Source organism: Gigantopelta aegis, chromosome 13 (assembly GCF_016097555.1).
Source record: "Gigantopelta aegis isolate Gae_Host chromosome 13, Gae_host_genome, whole genome shotgun sequence".
NCBI classification, from domain to species: Eukaryota; Metazoa; Mollusca; class Gastropoda; order Neomphalida; family Peltospiridae; genus Gigantopelta; species Gigantopelta aegis.
In genome coordinates this window covers 6,706,848-6,732,943 of record NC_054711.1, presented here as the reverse complement: position 1 = coordinate 6,732,943, position 26,096 = coordinate 6,706,848, and the positions used below count along the sequence as shown (strand labels likewise).

Sequence of the window (26,096 nt, the reverse complement as noted above, 5' to 3'; positions counted from 1 at the left end):
ATATATATATATATATATATATATATAATAATATATTATGTATATATAAACCTTGCTCCTATTAGGACAAAAATATATACAGATGTCTACAGCGTATGCAGCGCTCAGTGACCAGACAGGATAGAGAATAGTACCCTACGTACCACCACGACCTTTGTTATACCAGTCGTGGCTCAAGCCCTGGTTGGAACGAGAAATGACCAAATGCCGTAGTCAATGTATCATGAATATAATAATAATAATAATAATAATAATAATAATGGGCTACTATTTTCGATTAGCAGCAAGGGATCTTTTATATGCAACATTCCACAGACATGATAGTACATATCACGGCCTTTGTTACACCAGTTGTGGAGCACTGGCTGGATCGAGAAATAGCCTAATGAACAGACCGCGCATCAAGCGAACGCTTTACAACTGGGCTACGTCCCGCCCCTTAATAAAGGGATAGTGTTGTGCGCGCGCACAAAAACACACACACACACACACACACACAGACATACGGATAGTGTTGTGTGTAATGACGTCACGCACTAAATTGTAACATAAAATAAAATAAAATAAAAATAATAAAAATAATAAAAATAATAAAATAAAATAAAATAACATAAAATAAAATAGATGAGATGAGATGAGATGAGATGAGATAAAATTTAAAAAAAAAAAAAAGAGAGGAGGAAAATCGTATAATCGACTACAACCGGACGTGACGCTATACTTCCTGTTTGACGAAGTGAATGCAAAATGTGAACGCCAGGAACTAGTTTATTTTCGACAGTTTCGTTTTTAAAATTAGCGTATTTAATACATGGCATTCTGTTGTGTGCATCAGACTCAGTGCTAACACTGACGGTAAGATTGCACATTATTAGTGATAAATATTTTGTATCGCTCAACTGATATTTCACAAATTATCAGTCTATACTGTGGCGAGCGAAGTTTTTACATATACTGCACCCTAAACCTAAACCTGAATGCTGGAACGTTGGGAAGTCTTGCCATATTTACAATCAAAAAAACTTTTCCCAATTATTAAGAAAACCTCAGTAAGAAATTCATTCTGCCAAAATCGTATCCATAATCCAGTAAGTGTTTTCTTTTACTTTCAAAGTTTCCTTGTTTACACAATTACAGTTTATCAATATCATATGATTTATGCTAACACCGGTGCACAAATGTAAAATTGTGATGGTTGCCCGGTGGGCAACTAGTAGTTGAAGTTTGGTTGCCCAACATCATCACTTGGTTGCTCACATATTTCATAAAAGTTTTATGAATATAATTTTGAACTGTCATTAAAATGAAACAGAAATTTTAAATCTTTTTATTATTATCATTACTTAACAGTTTAGTTTTATTACTTTTTTTAACATTATTTATTTACACAAATTACAGCTCATCTTCGCTTGGATGTCACAGTCATAATACTTCGATGAACTGGATGGTTGTTGGTGTAGTTTGTGGCCTTTCACATGTCTTGTGTCCTTTGCCAATAGCCATCATTCTGAAATGTATCTGTCTGCATTGAATTCGTCAGTAGGGAAAAACATGCAAACATGCGCACATACACTTCACCATCTCCAAAAAAGGGTGCGAACAAACTCTAAAATTATGTAATACTCATTTCAACAGCTGCATCATCCATTCCCAAAGATTGTGACATACTTTAGCCAACATTATTCAGGACAAATTTTTAATGACTGCTTAACCTCTGTGAAGGAGATCGAACAAATTAAACACAAGTAATATTACAAGATATTGTTTTTAAAAGGATACATAATTCTTAAAAAACAACCCCTACCATATAATAACGTGTACAATTCCAATGATGCAAAACACTGCAGAAATTGCATAATTGTTGAATGGCTCCTTAGAGTGAGAAAGTGCGGGAATACTCTGTAAAACAGTGTACACGTGACGATCATGAGTAGCAGGCCTGATTCGCATTTTCAGTGATACCAAACATTTTGTCACATGTCAAATCGACCCTACTTAATACTACTAGTTTGTCCCTATCCAGATTATTTCGCCACCGATTATGTGTTTTGTATTGACAATATTATTAAAACATTTAACAACAATTTAATTCATGAAAATACAAAGAACTTAAAACATGAAAAACATGTTTTGTCAAAATGCAGAACCTCGTTTTGAAGTAAAGTTAATAATAATAACACTTCAAGAAATATTTCATTATTAAATTAAAAGCTTGCCAGATGGTGTCTAAAAAGTTCACACTCGGTAAGCACAAGTCATCAGTAATTGGATGCGTCAACAAGGTTTTTAGGGTGAATAGGAAATATTTTGTAGCGAGAATTGATAGGAACCAGCTAGCTCTGGGTGATCAGAAAATTTCGCCAAATTATCTAAAAAATGCAAAACTTATAGCTATTTTCCAGCAAAATATAAATTGTTACACAATTTGTATTCGCCAAATTCAAATAAAATTTGCTAATTGTTCTGAAAATTCGCAATTGGCCAATTTGGCGAGTGGCAGAGCTAGCCCTGTCTGGCATATGGCTTTTCCAAATGCCTCCTGCCAAAATCATGCACAGTGGATGCTGAGTGGATGGCAGCGTTAGGGTGGATATTTATATCACCTGTCAGTCAAGTTGTCGGTGCCGATACTTTTGAATTGCCCATGACTGTCTGAGTGTCGTGAAGTTTTGTTTTCGTTTTATATTTTATTTGTTTTATGATTTTCTAGGTTTCCCGTCGGGCAACTGTTTGACAAAGAATGGTTGCCCACATCATATTTTGTTTGTCCCGGGCATGCGGACAACCGATTTGTGTACCCCTGATTGCTATAATATTGTTAATATTGACTATTTCTTACACCATCATTCATGACAACATAAATTAATTTACCAATTTTCACATTTTGTACATGATATACAAATATAGCCCAAAATATTATTAATGAAAATTTTCAAATATAAATAATGTTTTTGCAATATATCACCTATCCTTCACATCTGTTTTGATCACTGTCCGTCATTTTCTTGGTCTGTATTGCTATTAAAAAAACCCAACTTGACATTGATTTTCAAAGTTTAATAAAAACCCACCCTGGCAGACATGATACAAGCAACCAAAGGTCAAGACGCCATGGGAAGGAGATTACTCTGTACATGACCTAAACAGTATCTCTGGGAATACACCTGAAGCATGTACACAGGAATATGTGTGACATAGGGGTGGACAAAATGTCAGTAACGGTTATGATCACCACGAGCCCTGATGACAGCTTGACAATGGCGACGCATGGAAACAATCAAACATCAGGGCTCGAACTTAAGACTTTGTCTCCCACGTCAATTTTTAAAAGAACTGCAAAGGGTGAAACAGTCCACCGACAGCAATTTTGAGCCTGCCTATGGCATTTTTTTTTTTTAAAGTGACATTTGCAGAAAATAAACCTGACTGAAAGGCTATCTTGTTATTTGTAGACATCTTTTAAATGTGCAAATGTTAAATATTGGCAGATAATGTACACCAGGCATATACATTTCGCCATTGTTGAGGAGCTTTACCGACGGCACAAAAGTACCATCGGTGATGCTCTCTACCTACAGCAATTTATATCTCAATGAAGGCAATTGCCGTTGGTGCCACCGTTAAGTTTGAGCCCTGAAACATTGCACAACACGTTGTAGAATGTTCTGCCACTCATGCTGCAGTGTTGTAAGAAGTTGCGGAAGTGTCTGGGGTGGTAGATTCCTCTGGCGCACACTGATCCAGTGCATACCACAGATGTTCTGTTGGGTTTAAATCCAGAGAACGGGCAGGCCAAGGTAATATCTGGACGTTGTGGCGCTGCAGAAACTCCTGACTAACATGTGCAACATGTGGTCTGGCATTGTCATGCTGAAACATTCCACCATTGATGTTCATGCGGAATGACGTGATGGTGCAGGATCTCGTCTCGATATCTGATGCCCGTCAATGCACCTGTCACATACACAGCTGTCCTACCACCATGATGGATTCCTGCCCACACCATGACACTGCCACCACCAAAATGGTCGACTTGTTGCACACAGTTTGGAGCATAACGTTCCCCTCAACGTCTATAGACACGTGTGCGTCCATCAGCATGTGACAGGAGAAAACGAGACTCATCTGAGAACAAAACAAACCTCCACCTGGCACGTGTCCATCTCACCCTCTGCTGGCACCACTGCAGACGCTCTGCTAAGTGATGTAGGGTCAAAATGTTATGTCACATTGGTTTTCTAGGGAAAATTCCTGCCTCCCTCAGCCGATTACAAACTGTCTGGTCAGAAATTCTGTGTAGTCCAGGGATTTGTGTTGCTGTGGTTGTTGCTGTTGTGGTTCGATTTCGAAGATAACATACCCGGATGTATCGATCTTGAGCGGTGGTGGTTACTATGGAATGACCTAACCTTGGCCTATCATTAACACTTTGAGTGGTGGTGTGCCATACCCATAAAGCAGAGATGGTCTATCTGGAGACACCAAAGTGCCTTGCTACAGCTTGTTGAGTTGCCCCTGCTTGCAATCTCCCAATGGCATTATTGCATTGAGCTGACGTCAATCTTGGCATTGTTGCGTTACCTACAGTGTCTCTATGCAGTCTGTTTGAATCAGTGCTGATGTGGGCTTTTATGCCCCACCAATGGAGGGTTCGGCATGCAAAGTTGCAGAACTTCATGATGCATGTGCTTCCCTGAGAATTGGGCTTTTGTGTTTCAGTACAAACATTGACTATGGCTACGTTTTTGCGAATCGAACATGTTTTATAGAGTTTTTACATCACCATTCGCTCACTTACTTGATTGTCTTTACGATGTCTGATTCTGTAAAAATAATCCAAAAGCATTATTTTTACCAATGTCAAGTTTCTTTTTTTTTTGAAGAGTATTTATATATATTATATGATTCACAGTCTTGTGAGTGTAATTATTGGGACTATCCTTTAATATAAAACACATCACAGGCTTTCCAGCAGTCAGTTAGGATTGTGGTGCCGGGAAGAACATAACTTTTAATCAGCAACAAGAAAAACTTATGTTTCATGACAAATCACCCCCAATACCCATTGTCCATCCACCAAAAACAGTTATGTGAATTCATGAATAAAAAACAATAATTTTCGGTATGTGTGTGAAAGGATTTTATAGTTGAAAATTCAAACGGTGAGAAATGTAAACTTTATAAATGTGCTGTAACCTAGGTTTCCCATCTGAAATTCAACAAATAAAGGGCATGCATGCTCATTTAGTCTCGACTGATGCAGATGTTTTTAGGACATTATAGCCAAAAGGCAGGGCAAGAAGGCAAACTTCAACAAGTGTATTAATATAACCAGGGATTTAACTAGACATTCTGTTTGTCTGAAGATACATGTAGGCCCAGTCCCAAAAGAAAGTGGCGTTGAAAATTCCCAATGTCTATGCTAAAAAAATTCCCAATATATACAGTGTTCGAGAAAAAAAAAATTTGGGCAGTACATCCCAGATGGATACTAACATTTCAAAATCAGGTATCCCACCTGAGATTGTGAGAATTTAGTATCCCACTTAAATGAAATTCATAAATAACGTCGTAACAAACTTGGACGACACTGTTCTCGTTCCCAGTCTATTGCTACGCCACAATCGAAATTGCAGAATTTGTGAAATGTGCAATAAAACGGAATCAGCAAAAAGATTTGCTGCATCTATTTTTGAGTAATACTGACATAAATTAATATTTAGCAGTAATCTATGAGTGTTTCTGACATTACTAATGATAAACCTGTATCAATGTTCTGCAGATGTGGAACCAATATCTCAAATAAAATTTGAAGTGTGGAAACATCCAATAAAAGTGTAGGATTAGACTGGGTAAGAGTTGGGGTAAATATTGTTGTGGCATATCATTAGAGTGGGTACAAGCTCAAAAACACTGTTACTTAAATTCACCAGTAAATGATGACTTTCATTTTTCCAGTGAAAAATAAAAACGCAGGATTGAAAACCCCAACAACATTATATGGGATACTGGGTTCTTGAAGTCTGGTATCCAAAATTAAATTCTGGGATATCAGGATACTGTTAATTTTGAACACTGGTATATATTTAATATATATACATGTCTGTTGTAATAATTTAATTCAACGGTGGTGTACTGCATGATTCAGTGGCCTGGACAAAAATATATCCTGAGTATGATTTACTTGCGCTAATTTTCACAATCCCATCAGACATGGGTGCCCCTGGTAAAAAAAATCCTGCATACATCCTTGGGTATGTGCTGTCCTGTCTGAGGGAAAGTTCACACATATAAAAAAATCCCTTTTTGCTTCGTTACTAATTAATGGAGAAAATGTATCATCAAAATATATGACCTTGAATAGTCGATGATTGATTAATTAATCAATGTGCTCTAGTAGTGTCATTAAAGAAAACAAACTTTAAATAACTTTGTCCTGTATGTTTTGTGTATTTTGTAGAAGTAGTATGCTGACGTTGACGTTGCTGCTGATGCTGTTTAGTCAGCTGTCGGCCTATGAAGGTGAAATCAACTTGAATGAAATCCAAGATCAGGTACGTCTTACTCTACATTTAGTTCAAGATATAGCCATGGTATGTACTGTCCTGTCTGTGGGGTTATGCACATAAAAGTTCCCTTGTTACATATGGAAAAATGTAGCTGATTTCTTATCTAAGACTATAAGTCAAAATTACCAAATGTTTGACATCCAGTAGTCGATGATTAATAAATCAATGTACTCTAGTGGTGTCATTAAACAAAATAAACTTATATAAATTTGGATGACAAAACCGTAATACATGGTTAGTTCCGTATCTCTGCGCAATGCCGAGTCGAAAGGGTATTTGGCAAAATAGTGCTTGATTCCATGAATCTCTTAACTATAGTGCCTCATTTATAGGAAGACGGCCACTCCCAAGATTATCATTTACTGGACATTTCACCCGTACATTCATGAATTCAGAAAAAGTGTGTACCTCAGAAACTAGTGTTTGTGGCTTTAATAACAATCAGAAACTAGTGTTTGTGGCTTTAATAATAATGTTTTTTGTGTCACAGAGTCTTGCTGATGAACTGGCTGAATTTGATTTCGACAATGATGGAATTCTCAACGCAGAAGAAATTCAGCTCAGTTTCACCAGCATCAAATACATTATATCAGAACATAAAGAAAAGAAAGATGGAAAAACTGAGCAAAAGGTGAGCAAAAAAACAACAGCTAGGGGTGCACCGATACTGTCAAAACTGTATTGCGATAAATTGTGATACAGCAAACCCATATTGCAATTTACAGTTCAAACCTCTAAACCGGGATTCCCTCAAAACTAGACAATTTTTCACAGAGTTATGGCCCTTGAACTTAGGAGATACGAACATTTGAAGGAGTCGTGTATACCTTTAGCAGGACTCTTGGAGTGCTTGTGTATTATTATCCTACCAATCATCCCGGAGGGGACTATATGTTTTATTTCCGTCCATCAGTCCCTCTGTTCCACATATAGTTTTCCAGATAGGTTTTTTTCCACAATGTCTAGAGATATTAAAATTTTATATTTGGGCTTTTTTCATGTAATGTTATAGATCAAGTTTAACTTTCACGGCAATTTATTAATTTTTGACAGAGTTATGGTCCTTGAGCTTAGGAGATATGAAAATTAGTTTTCCGGATTTGTTCTGCAGTGTCTCAAAATATTTCACCACAAAATCAACAGAATGTAAAACTGTAATTAGATTAAAACAACTGAATATGTACAACTATTTACCAGCTATTATTAACATTACTGCATTAAAAATACTGTGGTGTGCTTCGAGCAAACAGAAAACCCCATTGTGCCGAATGGGGTCTCTACGGGTACTCGGGCATAGGCCAAGTCTAGCACGTTCACGGGACTCGAGTACCCCTTTACGGGAAGAGCAGTGCACGTTCACGGGAATAGGCCAAGTTAATTACATTTTTTGTACATCATATTGCCATATGTTTGCCGCCGGTTACATTAAAGGGCTATGAGACATGGCGGGAAAACAAAAATCAAATGTGTGGAATTCAATACAATGGCATAATTTGGCATCCATGTTTGGCGTTAGAATTAAGATGCGTAATGCTATTTTACTTTATTCCTTAGTTTCACTATCATCTATGGTCGACACCAGTCACTTTTCGGACCCTTGTTTTGGCTTCGTACACATTAAATAAAACATATACAACGGTAATTTGTTGATACGATATATTTGACAAACGGTACTTTTTATTTCTTTCATTTTTCAAACTTATTATTTTGTGCAGAATTATTAAAAATAAAAAATACCGACCTGTAAATATTGTCTGCTTGTTATAGAATTTTAACAAGGGTCAAGGTTAGTAGACCTTTTATTTTAATGTGGAGAAGCATTGTAATAATATAGCTAATTTTGTGTTTGAATTTCGTCAGTATTCCAATGACATCACTTTGCATCTAATTACAATAACCATAAACCTAGTACATGACGTTTCCGTTTTCAGGACATTGAAAAAATTGCTGTCGAAATATTTTTGTTTGAACATTACTAATGCAACTGAATGTGTTTGAAGAAAATCTTGTGATTAAAAAATTGTACCTTTTACGAAATATGGATTTCATGTGAAATTATGGTAAGATATGTTATATTTATTGTGTACTAAGCCAAACCAAAGGTGCGAAGAGTGACTATCGTCAACCTTAAGTGTCGGGTACTCGGATCTGGGTTGAGTTTAACATTCGAGTCCAAATATTTTGGAGTCGTGGAGGCCCTAGTGTTCAAGTTAGTGAGATCTAAAACCTTGCTCAGAATGCTCGTTTGTTTGTTGTAGGAGACAGAAGCCGTGGTTGAAGAGGATGAGGATGAGACTGAGACTGTGAACGGCACAAACACTGTACTTCTGACGGCCGTCATCGGTGCAATTGTCACGTGTCTCTTCATCCTGGTCTGGACAAAAGCCAGCAGGAAACAGGAGCACAATACAAATGGTAACAGCTAGGGGTCAAATTTTAATTGGGGAATTTCTCGCTCCAGCTAGTGCACCACGACCGGCATATCAAAGTCCGTGATGTGCTATCCTGTCTGTGGGATGGTGCATATATGAAAGATCCCTTGCTACTAATGGAAAAATGTAGCGGGTTTCAGAATTACCAAATTTTAAGACATCCAATAGCCGATGGTTAATTAATCAATGTGCTCTTGTGGTGTCATTAAACAAAACAAACTTTAAGTTCAGTCACAGAAATGATTACCCCTATGGGTAAAAATATCTTTGTACATATCAAAGTGATACGTCCCACTAGACCCCAAGTACAGGCTAACTCTGGGTGATGAGAACATTTCACCAAATTATCTTACAAATGCAAAATCTATAGCTATTTGCCAACAAATTATTAATGATTACACAATTTTTTTTCCCGCCAAGTTAAAATGAAATTCGCCAGTTGTTCTTAAAGAACTCCATAGGCGAGTGGCAGAGCTAGCCCTGAAGTGGGACGTAACACTTCGATGTTACACAATGACGTCATCGATTGGCACACCAACCAAATTAATTGAGTGATATAAATTAAGATTGATTATGGGTCATAAATAGGATATAAGTAGGACACCAGGATACGAAGGGTGAAATTACGTACCCTAAAATAGATTAATAATTTCAATTTTTTTTTATTAATAATTTTTTTTTTTTTTAAATTGATGTCATTTACCTTAGTTTGACACCCAATAGCCAATGTTTTCTTGCTGGGGTGTTGTTAAACATTCATTCATTCATCATTAGTGTTATTAAATAGTCCTTCCTTCCTTCCTTCCTGTATTCATTATTGGTGTTGTTAAATATTCATTCATCAGGGGTGGGAATTCTCCTCGGATCCGCGGTTTTTCTCTCGTGGAACATTGCGTTTCCTCGCATTTTAATCGTCCTTTCCTCCAAAATGTGTCAGATGGCACAAATATTAACCTAGGATTTCAAGAATTTCCGGGACTCCTCTAGATTTCCTCTTTTTTACAGTTCACCAATTCCCACCCCTGATTCATCATTAGTGTTATTAAATAGTCCTTCATTTATTTATCCATTTGTTCAGGGTTCACCCTGCCAATATATATTTAGCAAATTACAAATTTTTATTAATACAAAGTGGCTACAATATTTAGTCTTTGGCTAATAAAATTTTCTTCAAATTAACTTTGATGAAAGTACTGTTCATATGTGAAAATTGGCTATGGCAAAATACATTCCAGGGTGAGCCCTGTCATTCATTCTATCATTCCAGTCTAGGATCGATCCCCGTCGGTGGCCCATTGGGCTATTTCTTGTTTCAGCCAGTGCACCACGACTGGTATATCAAAGGCTGTGGTATGTGCTATCCTCTCGGTGGGATTGAGCATATAAAAGATCCCTTGCTATGCATGGAAAAATGTAGCGGGTTTCCTCTCTAAGATTATGTCAGAATTAAAATGTTTGACATCCAACAGCTGGTTGTTAATAAATCATCTAGTGGTGTCGTTAAACAAAACAAACTTTATCTGTTGATTATTGGCAATTAATAAATGCTACCTTAGGATTAATTAATATATTTTTTTTAAATTGTTACCATATATTTTTTTTTTAGAACTGATGCGGACAAAGAGAGAGGAGTGGCTCGCTCAATTTTCCGGTTCAAACCAAACGAAACAGCGGAAACACTTGGTCGATGACACGGCAGAGGAACCAGCCCTCATTGCAGCCAAACTGAGAAAGACTACGTTTGAAAATTCATACGAGAAGTCACTGCCATCCGCGTGCAAGCAGAGAAAGACAACGTTCGAGACTCTGGGCAAACACGAAAAATTATACGAGTCGGACTCGTCTCAGAATGATGAAGATCTGGGAGACCTGCCTCACAAGGATACCGGACATGTTCTCAAAGAGGTCGCGAACAAACCGGTGCCAAAGAAAGTCAGCAAATTAACACAGACGAAACACAGCCATTTCGGGGGAAGCCGGCATTTGAAAAGTTCGGATTCTAGTGGTTTTAAGAGCAGAGATGCCCAACTTCAAGGTGGGAGGGAAAATGGCTGCTTTGACAAGAAGGTTAAGGCTGATTTTCAAAACAAAAAGGACAAATTGAAGAAAGAAGAAGAAAAGAAAAAAGATTTTGAACCTTTAAAAGGTAAATCTTTTCGGTCGGATGATGAGGGAGTTGATACAACCAGTCATGTTGCAGAAGAGTTGTCTTCCAGTGAAACATCGGCCAATGAAGTGTCAAGTAGCACATCCCTCACTGAAACACCAGCCAATGAAATGTCATATAAAACATCGCTCGTTGAGGAGGTGAAAAAAAAGACGACAGACTCCAATAAACTGATTGCGTTTTTATCTCAGGTCCTTGATTGTCAACTGGTAAGGTTTTCATATACTTTTAATAGGAGTATTTTGCTATTTTAAAAAAATGCACAGGCTGTTTCTTCTCTGCATGAAAGTGATATTTAATTGGATTTTTCGTCTCTAATTTTAGTTGTTTGTTAAATAAAACTGAAATGAATTCATTTATTTGAAATTGTTTATTTTTTTCAATTTTTTTTATTATTATGGATTGTTCATTTATTTTTTATTCATTGGGTATGAAACAACAACAATAAAAAAAATACGGGTGAACTGTGTGATTGGTGAAGCTGTTTGCACAAAAGTTTTTCTTTTTTATTATTTTTTTTTCTCATATACCCAGGTGAACTTAATGGAATAAAAGACAATACTGATAATCAAATCTGAACAAATTGTATATATGTGTATTAATAATAACACAAACAAACTTCATATTTTATTTTGAATGTTTCCTTTAAAACATTTAAGGAGGGTGTACTTTTATTTATCAGTATTAAATTGTAAATTTAAAATGAAACATACAATGAGGTAATAATATTTTTTAATTTAAGCAGTAAAATAAATGTTTTTAACAGTGTTGATTAAGATGATTTAAATTTTCTTTTCTTTTTTTTTAATAATTTTTAAAGCATGTTGGTGAAGAAGTAAAATCAAGATACTCATTAGGCAAGCTGGATATTAATAGCTCAGATTTGCCCATTGAGGTCACGGAAATTCCGGGAAAATTAGAGAAAATTCTACAAAAAATAGTTCCTCGTCAGGTAAACCAGATAAAATATGCTGTATGGTGCTTTGGCTGTTGTGAGGACTTTGAAAACAGTTACCACGACAACCTGGTGAATGCAGCATCCGTTTGGCTGAAAACGGCATCTTTGACAACCATCTTTAAAAACTTAAACATAGGTAAGGATTAGTGGGCGATTTTTGTCTTGCCTTTAGGAAGAAAAACGGTGACGAGTATAGGGCATAGCCCAGTGGTAAGGCACTCGCTTGATGCATGGTCGGTTTGGGATCGATCCTTGTTGTTAGGCCCATTGGGCTAAATTTCTTTTTCCAGCCAGTTTTCAATATTACCAAATGTTTGACATCCTATAACCAATGATTAATACACACGACTAGCTCTGGCACTCGCCAAATTCACCAGTTGTGAATTTTGAAAGCAGTTGGCAAATTTTATATTAGTTTGGCGAAATAATTTCATTTAATAACTGACATTTTTTAGAAAATAACTGTAAATTTCTGCAATGTTTTAAGTTTAATAGACAATTTGGTGAATTGTTTTGCTCACCTAGAGCTAGCCCCGATACATCAATGTGCTCTAGTGGTGTCGTTAAACAAAATAAACTTTAAAAAGGTGAGATTTAAGTATTATGTTTTCAGTGGCGGACACAATATCAACTTTTGCCGAGAGCTCAATGCTAAAGTTTTGTATGTAGCTCCATTTTTCACAAACTATAAGTCCTACATCAGTAAAACTTGGTTTATAGTTATAACTATGAATTTTCATCTCGGTTGCACGTTTATAAATATTTTGAAGGATAGTAAATTAAAAGTTTAACTAAATGTTTTTAATTGAATTATTTGTTTTAATTTTGATTTTTTAAATTTTTTTTTTTTTTTTTAAATACATTGAAAGGAACATCTATGAGTCAAACTGTCTGCGACAAAAAATTAGATTATGGCGAGATGTTAAATTCTGGGCGTAGACCAGTGGTAAAGTGTTCGCTTATGCGTGTTCGGTCCCCATCAGTAGGCCCATTGGGCTATTTTTCACTCCAGCCAGTGCACCACAACTGGTATATCAAAGGCCAAGGTATGTGTTGTCCTGTCTGTGGAATGGTGCATATAAGAGATCCCTTGCTGCTAATCAAAAAGAGTAGTCCATGAAGTGGCTACAGTGGGTTTCCTCTCTCAATATCTTTGTGGTCCTTAACCATGTCCAACGCAATATAACCGTAAATGTGTTTCCATCCTTATGAGAATTTACGACGTGTCAAAATTACCAGAATGATTAATAAGTCCATGTGCTAAAGTGGTGTTGTTAAACAAAACAAACTTGTAGCCTTCTCCGTAATATTGTTTGTTGTAGAATCGGAAACACATTCTGTGGATGAAGACCTGTGGTCGGATTTTGAAAACAAGGATTCAGTGGTAAGTGTTTTACGCGGTTCGTGGCGGTCCTTAACTTCCTTGAAAGTCATTGAATTTGAAGAAAAATATTATTAGGTCTTTGAAAGTCTTTGAATTGTAATAAAAGTCTTTAAATTCTCAGAAATCACAGCCAAAGCGATGATATCTTTTACAGCTACATGCATTTGATATTTTCCAGTTTTACTCTTTCATGATGCATGTAAAAAATCTCAATGTTTTGGCCATGGACAGAAACATAAACAAACTGATTTGGTATTTTTATCACATTCTATTGTCTTTGAACGCTGTGTAAAAGTCTTTCAAAGTCTTCGGAAATGGCAGGTAAAAGTCAAGAAAGTTGAGAACGATACTTCGATCTCCACAAAATTTATTTTGAACAAAAATTATGTACCCTAGATTTTGATCAGGCATGTGGTTATATCAAATATAAGTTGCACATGCAAGTATTAGTACAATGAGAACAGCAGACCCTAGTTTTAACCCATTAAAAATATGCTGTAGTTTCTAAAAACTAGGGTCTGTCCCTTAATCATTCGATGCGGTATGTCAGATTCAGGACAGTGAGCATTATGAAGAATGTTTCACACTTTTAATTCTTGCAAAGTGATTCTGTCAAGTTTCTATGGAGACTGACAGTGGGCTGATGATAACATTGTCATTTCTTTTAAAATGCAGTACAACTGGTATATCAAAGGGCATGGTATGTGCTATCCTGTCTGTTGGATGGTGCATATAATGGGTGGGATGTCGCCCAGTAATAAAGTACTCTCTTAATGCGCTATCAGTCTTGGATCGATCCCCGTTGGTGGTCCCATTGGGCTATCTCTCTTTCCAGCCAGTGTACCGTGACTGGTACATCAAAGGCTATACTATCCTGTCTGTCAAATGGTGCATATAAAAGATCACTTGCTACTAACTGAAAAATGTAGCTGGTTTCTTCTCTAAGACTGTATGTCAAAATTATCAAATGTTTGACATCCAATAGCCGATGATTTAATTGATCAATGACCTCCAGTGGTGTCATTAAACAACACAAACGTTAACTTTTGGAATGTTTCACACTTTCAATTCTTGCAGAGTGATTGCGTCAAGTTTCTGTGGAGACTGACAGGGTGGGCTGATGATAATGTGGTCATTTCGTCATCTCTGTTGTCACGGTTACTAGACTGTGGGGAGCAGTCTGTCGCACTTGTTACAAATCTCTTCAAAGCAGCAGGAACACAGCTCAACAGTGTTAAAAGGTGAGACGGGGGGTGGGAGGATTTGTTTAAATGATACCTCAGCGTATTGTTTATTCATTGACTCTTTAGTGTCTTACGATTGCATGCATTTCAGTAAATTTGTATGTCTGATTATACACATGTACATCGTGAAACCTCTCAAAACTGGTCCCTCTGTATACTGGAATTTCCTCAAAACCGGACTTTTTTTTTTTTTTTACAGTGGCTTTTTACAAATATATACAGAACTTATAGGCCTGACTTGCCGTCTCCGTAGCCATCTGAAATCAGTTACGGAGGTGTGTGAGACATATGCCTCTATCTTGACTTGGCAATGTAATGCGTGGGCATCTGCTCCTGGGACGGTCAAATAATCTTCCTGTGGCTCTGAGATGCCCAACTAAACAAGCTATCGTTCATTCATATACCCCAAATTGCTAGGCGACGCATCATTGCGATTGCCCCTGCATAATTAGAGCAATAGCCTTACGCCTATCAGCTTGTAACATTCGCAGCATTTTGCTTTTCAATTGTGTTGAAATGAAATGTTGTGCAATCGATGTGCACTGTTCAAAACTTCAATTTGGTATGGTGTTCAAGTCCATAGCACATGGCAGAGGCCCGGATGCATGCTTTCCTGACAAATCGGTAAAAAGCATGCATCTTCGCACATGCTCATGGTTGACCCAATTTTAACCAACAATTCTTTAGGCAGTACAATGAGATAGCTATGTGTCAAATGTTACTACATTTGGTATGTTGATAAAAAAAAGTTCTGTTATTAAAACTGAACTTATGTTGGGGTTTTTTACACCCTCAGTATATTATTCAACGCATAAGAAAATATTTTTATTTTTGTTTTAATTTTTCTTCTTCATAGAATCGATGAAGTGATCTTCAAAGAAGGACGCACCTTAAAGGCACTGGAGATATTGATATCAAATGTAAGTTATTTTCTAGATGCAGTGGCTCACAGTATAAATCTCCGTTTACAGTTCTGCTTAAAAATTAATAAATGGTAGAAACTACCTTTAACTTGCCATCGTTAAGGTTGTAATGTAATAGCAGGTCATGGTCGCTGTCTGATATATCACCGTGTTTGTTTATTACAGCCTAAATCAGGGCCAGTCCTGGCTGTTGCCTTGGAGAAAGAAGTGAGCAGTGCTTCAGAGGGTTTGGTATGTGTTTTCTTTTCAACATCACCTGTCCTCAAACAATTTCATATTCCTTTACAGCTAGTAGTCTGGTTCGAACATCCCAACAGCCAATGGGATGGCCTAGTAGTCTGGTTCGAACATTCCAACAGCCAATGGGATGGCCTAGTAGTCTGGTTCGAACATCCCAACAGCCAATGGGATGGCCTAGTAGCCTGGTTTGAATATCCCAACAGCCATTGGGATGGCCTAAAATTCTTCTACTTCACACCTCAAGTTTTCTCCAATTACTTTATTATCCACATGGTTCAGCATAACCAAGTTAATAAAAACCATACGAAACACACACAACCTTTGCTTCCTCAGTCCTCAGACTGTCTGTGTTATTTGAAATATGGCGTGATTTCGTCATCTCTTAGTTGCGGTTGAAACATTTTGAGATGGCCCTTCTTGTTATTCATAATTTGTTTTTTAATAATGCTGGATAATAAAGATTATTACATTCACTCTTGGTGGGGCAATGCGAAAATCTTGACACTTGTTTCATAAAATAAGTATGACACATAAGCTTGTATAATAATCTTTATTTAAAGACAGTCACACAGTGCTCAGTTGGCCTACTAAATGGTCTAACAAAATATTGTCTGGCATTAAAAATGGGAGTTGGGTGGTGGGGGACCAGTTTAAGATTCTATCAGAATTGTAAACATAATGTAATATAGATATTTTGGGATTTCACGTCATAATTTTTGCTTCCAACCCAAAATCCTTGATTTGAAAAAGCATGAAATTGTGTTAAATTTCCAACGTGCATTTAATTTGTTCTATAAAGTCCTTTGTTCGACCAGAGGGTCGTGACGTGGCCCAGTAATAATGTGCTCGCCTGATGTGCAATCGATTTAGGGTCGTTACCCATAAGTGGACCCATTGGGCTATTTCACATTCCAGCCAGTGCACCACGTCTGGTGTAAGAAAGGCTGTGGTGTATACTGTCATGTCTGTGAGGTGGTGCCTATAAAAGATAGCTTGTTTCTTAATGAAAAGTGAAGCACTGGGAGTGATGGTAGTAGGTTTCCTCTCTCATGATCTGTGTGGTCCTTAATAATATACCAGACACCATATAACCATAAATAACATGTGATGAGTGTGTCGATAAATATAACATTTCTTTATTTATTTATTACAACACTTTACCTGTTCTATATATTTGAATACATTTTCCATCTGCATTGGAGCATGTGTGGAAGTCATGTAGATTATTAAGACATCATATTTTACAGTTTTCTCTCTCTCTCTCTCGTGTTTTTCAGGGAAACATTTTTGAAAACAACTCCATATTTGGACCTCTTCTTGGTGTTTCTACTGTGCCGACCAAGTTACTGAAAGGTCGCACTCTAATTCTGTCGGGAAGTATTGTCTCCCCATTTATGTCGCTGCGCGGATTTCCTAGAGTTACTGAGGCAGACCTCAGACAGGTGGAGGCAAGTATATTTTCCCATTCCAACCAGTGCCTCACAACTGTATTAAAGGCTGTGATATGTGTTGTCCTGTCTGTGAAAGTGCATATGAGAGATCTTTTGTAGGAGGTTTCCTCTAATAACAATGTTCACTGGCCGTGGTATGTGCTATCCTGTCTGTGGGATGGTGCATATAAAAATCCCTTGCTGCTAATAAAAAGTGTAGGGGATTTCCTCTCTAAGACACTGTCAAAATTACCAAAAGTTTGACATTCCATAGCCGGTGATTAATAAATCAGTGTGCTCTAGTGGTGTTGTTAAACAAAACTAATTAATGACAGTATGCCAGATTTATCGAATGTTTTACATCCAGTAGCCGATGATTAGTTAATCGGTGTGCCCCGCATTTGTCATCAAACCAAACAAACTCAACCTTTAACCAATCAGAATCAAGCAAATTGTTTAACAGCAGAATTTGTTTTTTTTATTATTATAAACTTTTATAACTGTCTCATTTGACATTGACAATAGTTTTCATAAAGAAAGTATTTTAAAAATCTAGACGACCTAGCCCATTGTTAAAGCACTCGCTCGATGTGGGATCAGACCTGTCAACCTTTAGTCAAGAGAAAGCAGGAGGTGTGTGTTGAAAAAGCAGGAGATTTGGTCAAAAAGCAGGAGATTTTTTAAATTCACACAATTTAACCCAAAATCGCAAGATTAAAAAAAAACATTATTACAATAAGTTATATGAATACTTTATAATGTCATATATACTTCTTAACTTCAGATCTTGGCATTAAAAAAATATATAAAAAAATATTATTATTTTTTTTTATTTTTTTTTAAGTTTAAATATTATTATGATTTAATACATATTTAAACAAAAAAAAAATATTTTATCCAAAAATGTTAAGAACATGAACAAGAAATAAAAAATTTAATTAGTACATTTACGGTATTACACTTACAGCCTTACAGGTTGCGTTACATTATCATTTGTGGTTAGTGTACCTAATACCAAAGACAAATTTATATAAATCTTATAAATTAATATTCAGTTTTTACTATAATGAGGAACGGTGGCGTGGTACTGATTTAAAATCATTATAATGATGCAATAAACATTGTATTTTCATTAATCATAAGTAAAACCTCTTTACGGACATCGTGTGAAATATACCGGAATTATACCCATTTCCGTGAGTAACTTTATGTCAATGTCAAACAACATTTTTTAATTGTACAAAAATAATTTCTTGAAGTGTACCCTTATAACCAACATTTTACCGCACAAACATACAAAAATAACAGACACAAGTATGTTTATACAGCTAATTGGTCTTTTCGTTGTCTTGCTGTGACATGTGATTTTAACATGCATCGTGTGTATCGCTGTCAACTCAGATTTGTCATAGTTGCATTATGTAATCCAGTGGGAAGACATTTTACAATTCAGAGGTGTTATTAAAAGTAAAGTTTGTTTTATTTAACGACGCCACTAGAGCACATTGATTTTTAATCTTATCATCGGCTATTGGAACTAAATTGGATAGTTTTTTTTTTTTATATGGCAACACTGAATGTCAGTCAATACACAGCCTGTTTAATTAGCGGCAACACGCTTCGTAGCCATTACGATGACAACAAACATTATAATAACACATCATTTTATAAACTCCATGTGCTTTTTTAACAATATAAATAGGCTATCCCACAATTCTCACTTCGGCAAAGGTTAAACAGTCGGGACAATTCGGCCTGTTACATTCTCGGAAACCGAAAGTAGTCGACATTTTCCGAATGAGAAAAAAAGGCAGAGTTACTTCCCTAATGTTATTTTGACAAAAGAGGATCGATTTTTTTTTTATGCTTACAAAAATGTCATTTAACAGGAGAAACTGTCTCCCGCACAGGGAAGGAGATTTGATCAAATACCGGGAGACTCCCGCGGAATCCGGGAGGGTTGACAGGTCTGTGTGGGATCAATCCCCGTTGGTGGGCCTCTTGGTCTATTTCTCGTTCCAGCCAGTGCACGACTACTGGTATATCAAAGCATGTGGTATGTGCTGTTCTGTCTGTGGGATGGTGCATATAAAAGTGCTCTAGTGGTGTCGGTTAAACAAAACAAACTTTTTACTTTTAAAAATCTAGTCAATAACCTTGTTAGATACCAAATAGTTGTAGTTTAAAATGTGCTGAGGCAACCCCAGCCAGTGTTTCTGCCAGAAAGAAATTTTTGGGTATGGTGCTAATGGAACTGAAAGCAACCACAGTCAACAGGGGAAATGGGAGGCCTCTCCTAGAAAGAAATGGGTTAAATTTAGGGTTAGGGTTAAGAAAACCATACAGTAATGATGAGAATAATTAATCTTGTCAAAAAGTTCACTTAATAAAAATAATTAAATTTTGGTATGGTGCCATACTTGTTTTACCCTCTGGCAAAAACCCTGCCAGCAATGCAGTGGAGTTTTTAATTCTCTGCGGCTCTTTTTTGCCTTGGACTATATTTTCCGACGCCATATAACCGTAAATAAAATGTGTTGAGTGTGTCGTTAAATAAACCATTTCCTTCCTTTCCTGGACTATATTCAGGTGTTTTTTCTCAATCACATGGTTTTCTTTGCTATGTAGCCCAGTGGTACAGCGCTCTTTCGATGCACAGTCGGTCTAGGATCGATTTCCGTCAGTGGGCCCATTGGGCTATTTTCTCGCTCCAGCCAGTGCACCATGACTGGTATATTGAAGGCCGTGGTATGTGCTATCCTGTCTATGGGATGGTGCATATAAAAGATCCCTTGCTGCTAATTAAAAAGAGTAGCCCATGAAGTGGCGACAGCGGGTTTCCTCCCTCAATATCTGTGTGGTCCTTAACCATATGTCCGACGCCATATAACCATCAATAAAATGTGTTGAGTGCGTCGATAAATAAAAATTTCCATTTCCGTTTTTGCTGTGGACATTCCTTTAATATATATATATATATATATATATATATATATATATATAATATATATATATATTGTTTTTGTTTTTTTTCAAATTTAGTCTGCTATCCAGGAGGGTATGAGTCGTTGTCAGGCCGTGGTGTACAGTGCGTTGAAGACTGTGATGACATCCAAAGCGACAAGGGAGCAGGCATTGTCGTGGTTATCCGCTGTGATATGTCTGAATGATCTACGGAGCCCGGGAATTCTCGAGACTGACACACAGCTACAAGCCTGCTGTTCCGACGGTAATGTCACAGATACATTAAATCTACTGATTCTTGTTTTCACACACCAGCCTTGTTGGTGTCGTGGTTAAGCCATCGGACATAAGACTGGTAGATCTACTGATTATTGTTTTCACACACCGGCCTTGGTGGTGTCGTGGTTAAGCCATTGGACATAAGGCTGGTAGAGGGGCTACAAGCCTGCTGTTCCGACGGTAATGTCACAGATACATTAAATGTACTGATTCTTGTTTTCACACACCGGCCTCGGTGGTGTCGTGGTTAAGTCATCGGACATAAGGCTGGTAGAGGGGCTACAAGCCTGCTGTTCCGACGGTAATGTCACAGATACATTAAATGTACTGATTCTTGTTTTCACACACCGGCCTCGGTGGTGTCGTGGTTAAGTCATCGGACATAAGACTGGTAGAGGGGCGGACCTAGCCCTGTCGTAAAGCTAAATCTGCTGATTCTCGTATTCAGACACCGGCCTCGGTGGTGTCGTGGTTAAGTCATCGGACATAAGACTGGTAGAGGGGCGGACCTAGCCCTGTGGTAAAGCGCACGCCTTATGTGCAGCCAGTCTAGAATTAATCCCCGTCGGTGGGCTCATTGGGCTATTTCTCAATCCAGCCAGTGCACCACGACTGGTATATCAAAGGATGTGGTATGTGCTGTCCTCTTTGGGATCATGCACATAAAAGATCCCTTGCTACTAATTGAAAAATGTAGTACGTTTCCTCTCTATGACTGTGTCGAAATGACCATATGTTTGACATTCAGTAGCCGATGATTAATAAATTAATGTGCTTTAGTGGTGTTAAACAAACCAAACTTTTTTAATGCTGGTAGGTACACTACACCCTCTTCTCTCTCACTTACCACTAACTCACTGTCCTGGACAGACGGCCCAGATAGCTGAGGTGTGTGCCCAGGATAGCGTGCATGAACCTTAATTGGATATACATGTAAGCACTGAAATAAGCTGAAATGAAAAAAAATTTTTACAGGCAAACGTGGGGGTCGAATTTTAATTTGTGGGGGCTGCGGCAAGTGTTGCCTTCAGTTTAATAACACAAATTGGGACACCGAGGCAAGTTGGAAGAATACTTGTGCTGACTGTTCCTTCAAAAAAGTTAATTGTAAACATGTTAATTGTAAACATACCTTTGTTTGATACAACAGCTGATGTGTGTTTTTGGTGTAGAGTGTTGTTAAACGTTAAACATTCATTCATTTATCCATTCAAAAGAGAACCATGGCAGCAGCTTGCTTTTTTCTGTCAAATTTCCTTGGATAAAAATTATTTCACCCTGGTGCATTGGGCTCTAGTCTATGCACACAGATGCCTTTTATCATATTACCGATGACAATTTTACTGGTTTGTTTTACATTTATTATCCACATGGTTCAACCTAACCGAGTTAATAATAATGATATGAAACACGTGTAATAACAAGGGTAATGACGTAATTTTGGGAACATTGTTTTCTCCAGTTCTAGCTAAAGACTTTGCCTGTCATTTTGTCGTTTCCTTATAGTTGTGGTTGAAACGTGTGTGTCATACTGGTTTTACAAAACTTGTGTCAGGATTTATGGATTGCCCGAGCGTAATCAGTACGACACACAAGCTCGTATAATAATCTCTATATTCTGCATGGAATGTAAACCAAGTAGAGCACAACAACATGGTCTGATTTTCGGAGTGAAAGGGCTAGTAAAGAGTAAACCACAGAATTTGCTCTCATTGCGTCATAAAATTTTGAACCATGCAAACATATTTTATTAGCATTTATATACTGCAGTAACATAATTTTTAAATCTTTTGGTAGAGTTAACATAATTAAATTCTCTTCTAGGTTTCATGCTGAATTTTTGTTCGTGTTTGCTGGATTTTTTCACGCCAATATTTGCTGACTCGACGAAACTGAAGAAAATAGATCTGGGCTACTCAACGTCTGAAGCGTGTCGCTTGAACTACGATTTCGAGACTTGCCTTGCCAGTGCACAGATTAGTACGGATATTTGATTTTATTAGTCCCCTACTGGTCCAACCTGAGAGGACTATAGGTTTCATCTTTGTCAGTCTGTCTGTCTGTCTGTCTGTCTGTCTGTCCCACATATAGTTTTCCAGATGTTTTTTCCACAATGCCTTAAGATAAAATTTTGTTTGTAGCTTTATCATGTACTTGTTACAGATCAAGTTTGACTTTCTTTGCAATTTACGTATTTCTGACAGTTGTGGCCTTTGAACTCAGGAGATACGAAACTTAGTTTTCTGCACATTTCTTTCGGAATACCTCAAGAGCTGAAAATTTGTGTATAGCTTTATCACATACTGTTACAGATTTCATTTTATGGCAATATTGCCATTTGTGGCAGAGTTATGGCCCTTGAACTTAGGGGATACGGAAATTTGTTACGCCTGGTAGGGAACATGTATTGCATTAGCTGTACTCATAGAATGCTTGTTTAGTTTTGTTTTGTTTTTGTTTGCAACTAGTTCAACAGTATAAATATAATTCATTTTGTACACGGTGGGACGGGATTTAACTCGGTCAGTTGAGCGCTGGCTTGAGGTGTTTTCATCGCAGGATCGAAACCACCTCAGTGGATCCGTTCAACTGATTGGGGTTTTTTCTCTTTCCAAACAGTGCACCACAGCTGGTCAAAGGCCATGGTATGTGCTTTCCTGTCTGTAGGAAAGTGCATATAAAAGATCCCTTGCTGCATTAAGAAAATGTAGCAAATTTCCTCTATTGACTACCAGTCAGAATTACCAAATGTTTGACATCCAATAGCTGATTGTTAATATATCAATGTGTTCTAGTGGTGTCGTTAAACAAAACAAACTTTTTTTTCTTCTTTTTTTTTGTACAAGGTGATGCATTTTTGTGCTGAGGGAACTTTTAACAATAATTGTTTTTTTGTTTTTTTTTAGCTTATTGGTTTGTTCATTTATTTCATTATTCAGGGCTCACCCTGTATAATGCCATGTTATAGCCAATCACTAATTTTTACACAAAACTGCAAAAAAAATATTAAGACTTTGGCTAATACTATATTACGCTAGGAAATATCTTCATTTCTGAAAATTGGCTAAACTAAAATTTGAGCCCTGATCTTTCCATCTGTTTCTGTCTTAAGTTACATGATATGTTGTGTTGTTAGTTTCAGAGAAAGAAAAACGCCTCGGTCCGTTGCCTGACAAGTTACAGAGCGTACACTCATTCCATCTGTTTCTGTCTTAAGTTACATGATATGTTGTGTGGTTAGTTTCAGAGAAAGAAAAACGCCTCGGTCCGTTGCCTGACAAGTTACAGAGCGTACACAGCTTCATAACGGAGTGCTACCATCTCACCCAGAGGGCGCTCAGCATCGGTGTGATCCCCGCGGTCTCACACTACAACAGAATGCTTCGGTAAGGCTACGTTTCCATGTACACATTTTCCAGGTGTGTGTTGTGTGAATCTGTGTCCACGTTGTCTGCAGTACCCATGTCAGGGGTTCAAAAATTTTCAAAAAATTACTTGCCACGGGGCAAATGCTAATCAGATATTTACTTGCCCCATATATTTTCCCACTTGCCCATATGTCTAGAGGTAACCAATTCTGTTACTCCTATTTAATTTAATACAGTGCTTAATAATGTAATAATCTTGAAAGTAATTGGTTTAATTGCACAAATAAAGGATTTTGCCAATAAGGTTACAACACTTACTCAGGAAGTACTAAATATATCTGTCCAGTAGTATTCACTGTCTTCTCTACTTGATGATTTAAACTATTTTTTAAATATTGTCCATTATTTGATTTTAACTTTGTTATTTGTTTGGTAGTGTCCACTGTTTCATCTAAATATAATTATTGTGTCAATGTATGTCTTAGTGACCACTTGTTATATTGCCGCGGCTGTGGTGAGATCCCTTTCCACTGTTTCATCTAAATATAATTATTGTGTCAATGTATGTCTTAGTGACCACTTGTTATATTGCCGCGGCTGTGGTGAGATCCCTTTCCACTGTTTCATCTAAATATAATTATTGTGTCAGTGTATGTCTTAGTGACCACTTGTTGTATTGCCGCGGCTGTGGTGAGATCCCTTTCCACTGTTTCATCTAAATATAATTATTGTGTCAATGTATGTCTTAGTGACCACTTGTTGTATTGCCGCGGCTGTGGTGAGATCCCTTTCCACTGTTTCATCTAAATATAATTATTGTGTCAATGTATGTCTTAGTGACCACTTGTTATATTGCCGCGGCTGTGGTGAGATCCCTTTCCACTGTTTCATCTAAATATAATTATTGTGTCAATGTATGTCTTAGTGACCACTTGTTATATTGCCGCGGCTGTGGTGAGATCCCTTTCCACTGTTTCATCTAAATATAATTATTGTGTCAATGTATGTCTTAGTGACCACTTGTTATATTGCCACGGCTGTGGTGATTGCCGCGGCTGTGGTGAGATCCCTTTCCACTGTTTCATCTAAATATAATTATTGTGTCAATGTATGTCTTAGTGACCACTTGTTATATTGCCCGGCTGTGGTGAGATCCCTTTCCACTGTTTCATCTAAATATAATTATTGTGTCAATGTATGTCTTAGTGACCACTTGTTATATTGCCGCGGCTGTGGTGAGATCCCTTTCCACTGTTTCATCTAAATATAATTATTGTGTCAGTGTATGTCTTAGTGACCACTTGTTATATTGCCGCGGCTGTGGTGAGATCCCTTTCCACTGTTTCATCTAAATATAATTATTGTGTCAATGTATGTCTTAGTGACCACTTGTTATATTGCCGCGGCTGTGGTGAGATCCCTTTCCACTGTTTCATCTAAATATAATTATTGTGTCAATGTATGTCTTAGTGACCACTTGTTATATTGCCGCGGCTGTGGTGAGATCCCTTTCCACTGTTTCATCTAAATATAATTATTGTGTCAATGTATGTCTTAGTGACCACTTGTTATATTGCCGCGGCTGTGGTGAGATCCCTTTCCACTGTTTCATCTAAACTAATTATTGTATAATTATTGTGTCAATGTATGTCTTAGTGACCACTTGTTATATTGCCGCGGCTGTGGTGAGATCCCTTTCCACTGTTTCATCTAAATATAATTATTGTGTCAGTGTATGTCTTAGTGACCACTTGTTGTATTGCCGCGGCTGTGGTGAGATCCCTTTCCACTGTTTCATCTAAATATAATTATTGTGTCAATGTATGTCTTAGTGACCACTTGTTATATTGCCGCGGCTGTGGTGAGATCCCTTTCCACTGTTTCATCTAAATATAATTATTGTGTCAGTGTATGTCTTAGTGACCACTTGTTGTATTGCCGCGGCTGTGGTGAGATCCCTTTCCACTGTTTCATCTAAATATAATTATTGTGTCAATGTATGTCTTAGTGACCACTTGTTATATTGCCGCGGCTGTGGTGAGATCCCTTTCCACTGTTTCATCTAAATATAATTATTGTGTCAATGTATGTCTTAGTGACCACTTGTTATATTGCCGCGGCTGTGGTGAGATCCCTTT

The 26,096-nt window shown here is 37.3% G+C and overlaps 1 protein-coding gene across 1 annotated transcript in view; it reads left to right on the top strand.

The window, feature by feature from the left end:
• The first annotated feature begins 742 nt into the window (after positions 1-742).
• The window catches only part of LOC121387745, a 71,656-nt gene continuing 46,302 nt past the window's right edge, over positions 743-26,096 (top strand). Inside the window, exons 1-14 of the mRNA XM_041518946.1 lie at positions 743-855; positions 6,461-6,554; positions 7,060-7,200; positions 8,828-8,984; positions 10,608-11,377; positions 11,989-12,262; positions 13,449-13,510; positions 14,588-14,751; positions 15,611-15,674; positions 15,843-15,908; positions 17,195-17,365; positions 20,390-20,576; positions 22,415-22,570; positions 23,832-23,976. Of these exons, the coding sequence (XP_041374880.1) occupies positions 6,468-6,554; positions 7,060-7,200; positions 8,828-8,984; positions 10,608-11,377; positions 11,989-12,262; positions 13,449-13,510; positions 14,588-14,751; positions 15,611-15,674; positions 15,843-15,908; positions 17,195-17,365; positions 20,390-20,576; positions 22,415-22,570; positions 23,832-23,976 (2,444 nt within the window). The 5' untranslated portion in view covers positions 743-855; positions 6,461-6,467. The remainder of the gene's footprint in view (positions 856-6,460; positions 6,555-7,059; positions 7,201-8,827; positions 8,985-10,607; positions 11,378-11,988; positions 12,263-13,448; positions 13,511-14,587; positions 14,752-15,610; positions 15,675-15,842; positions 15,909-17,194; positions 17,366-20,389; positions 20,577-22,414; positions 22,571-23,831; positions 23,977-26,096) is intronic.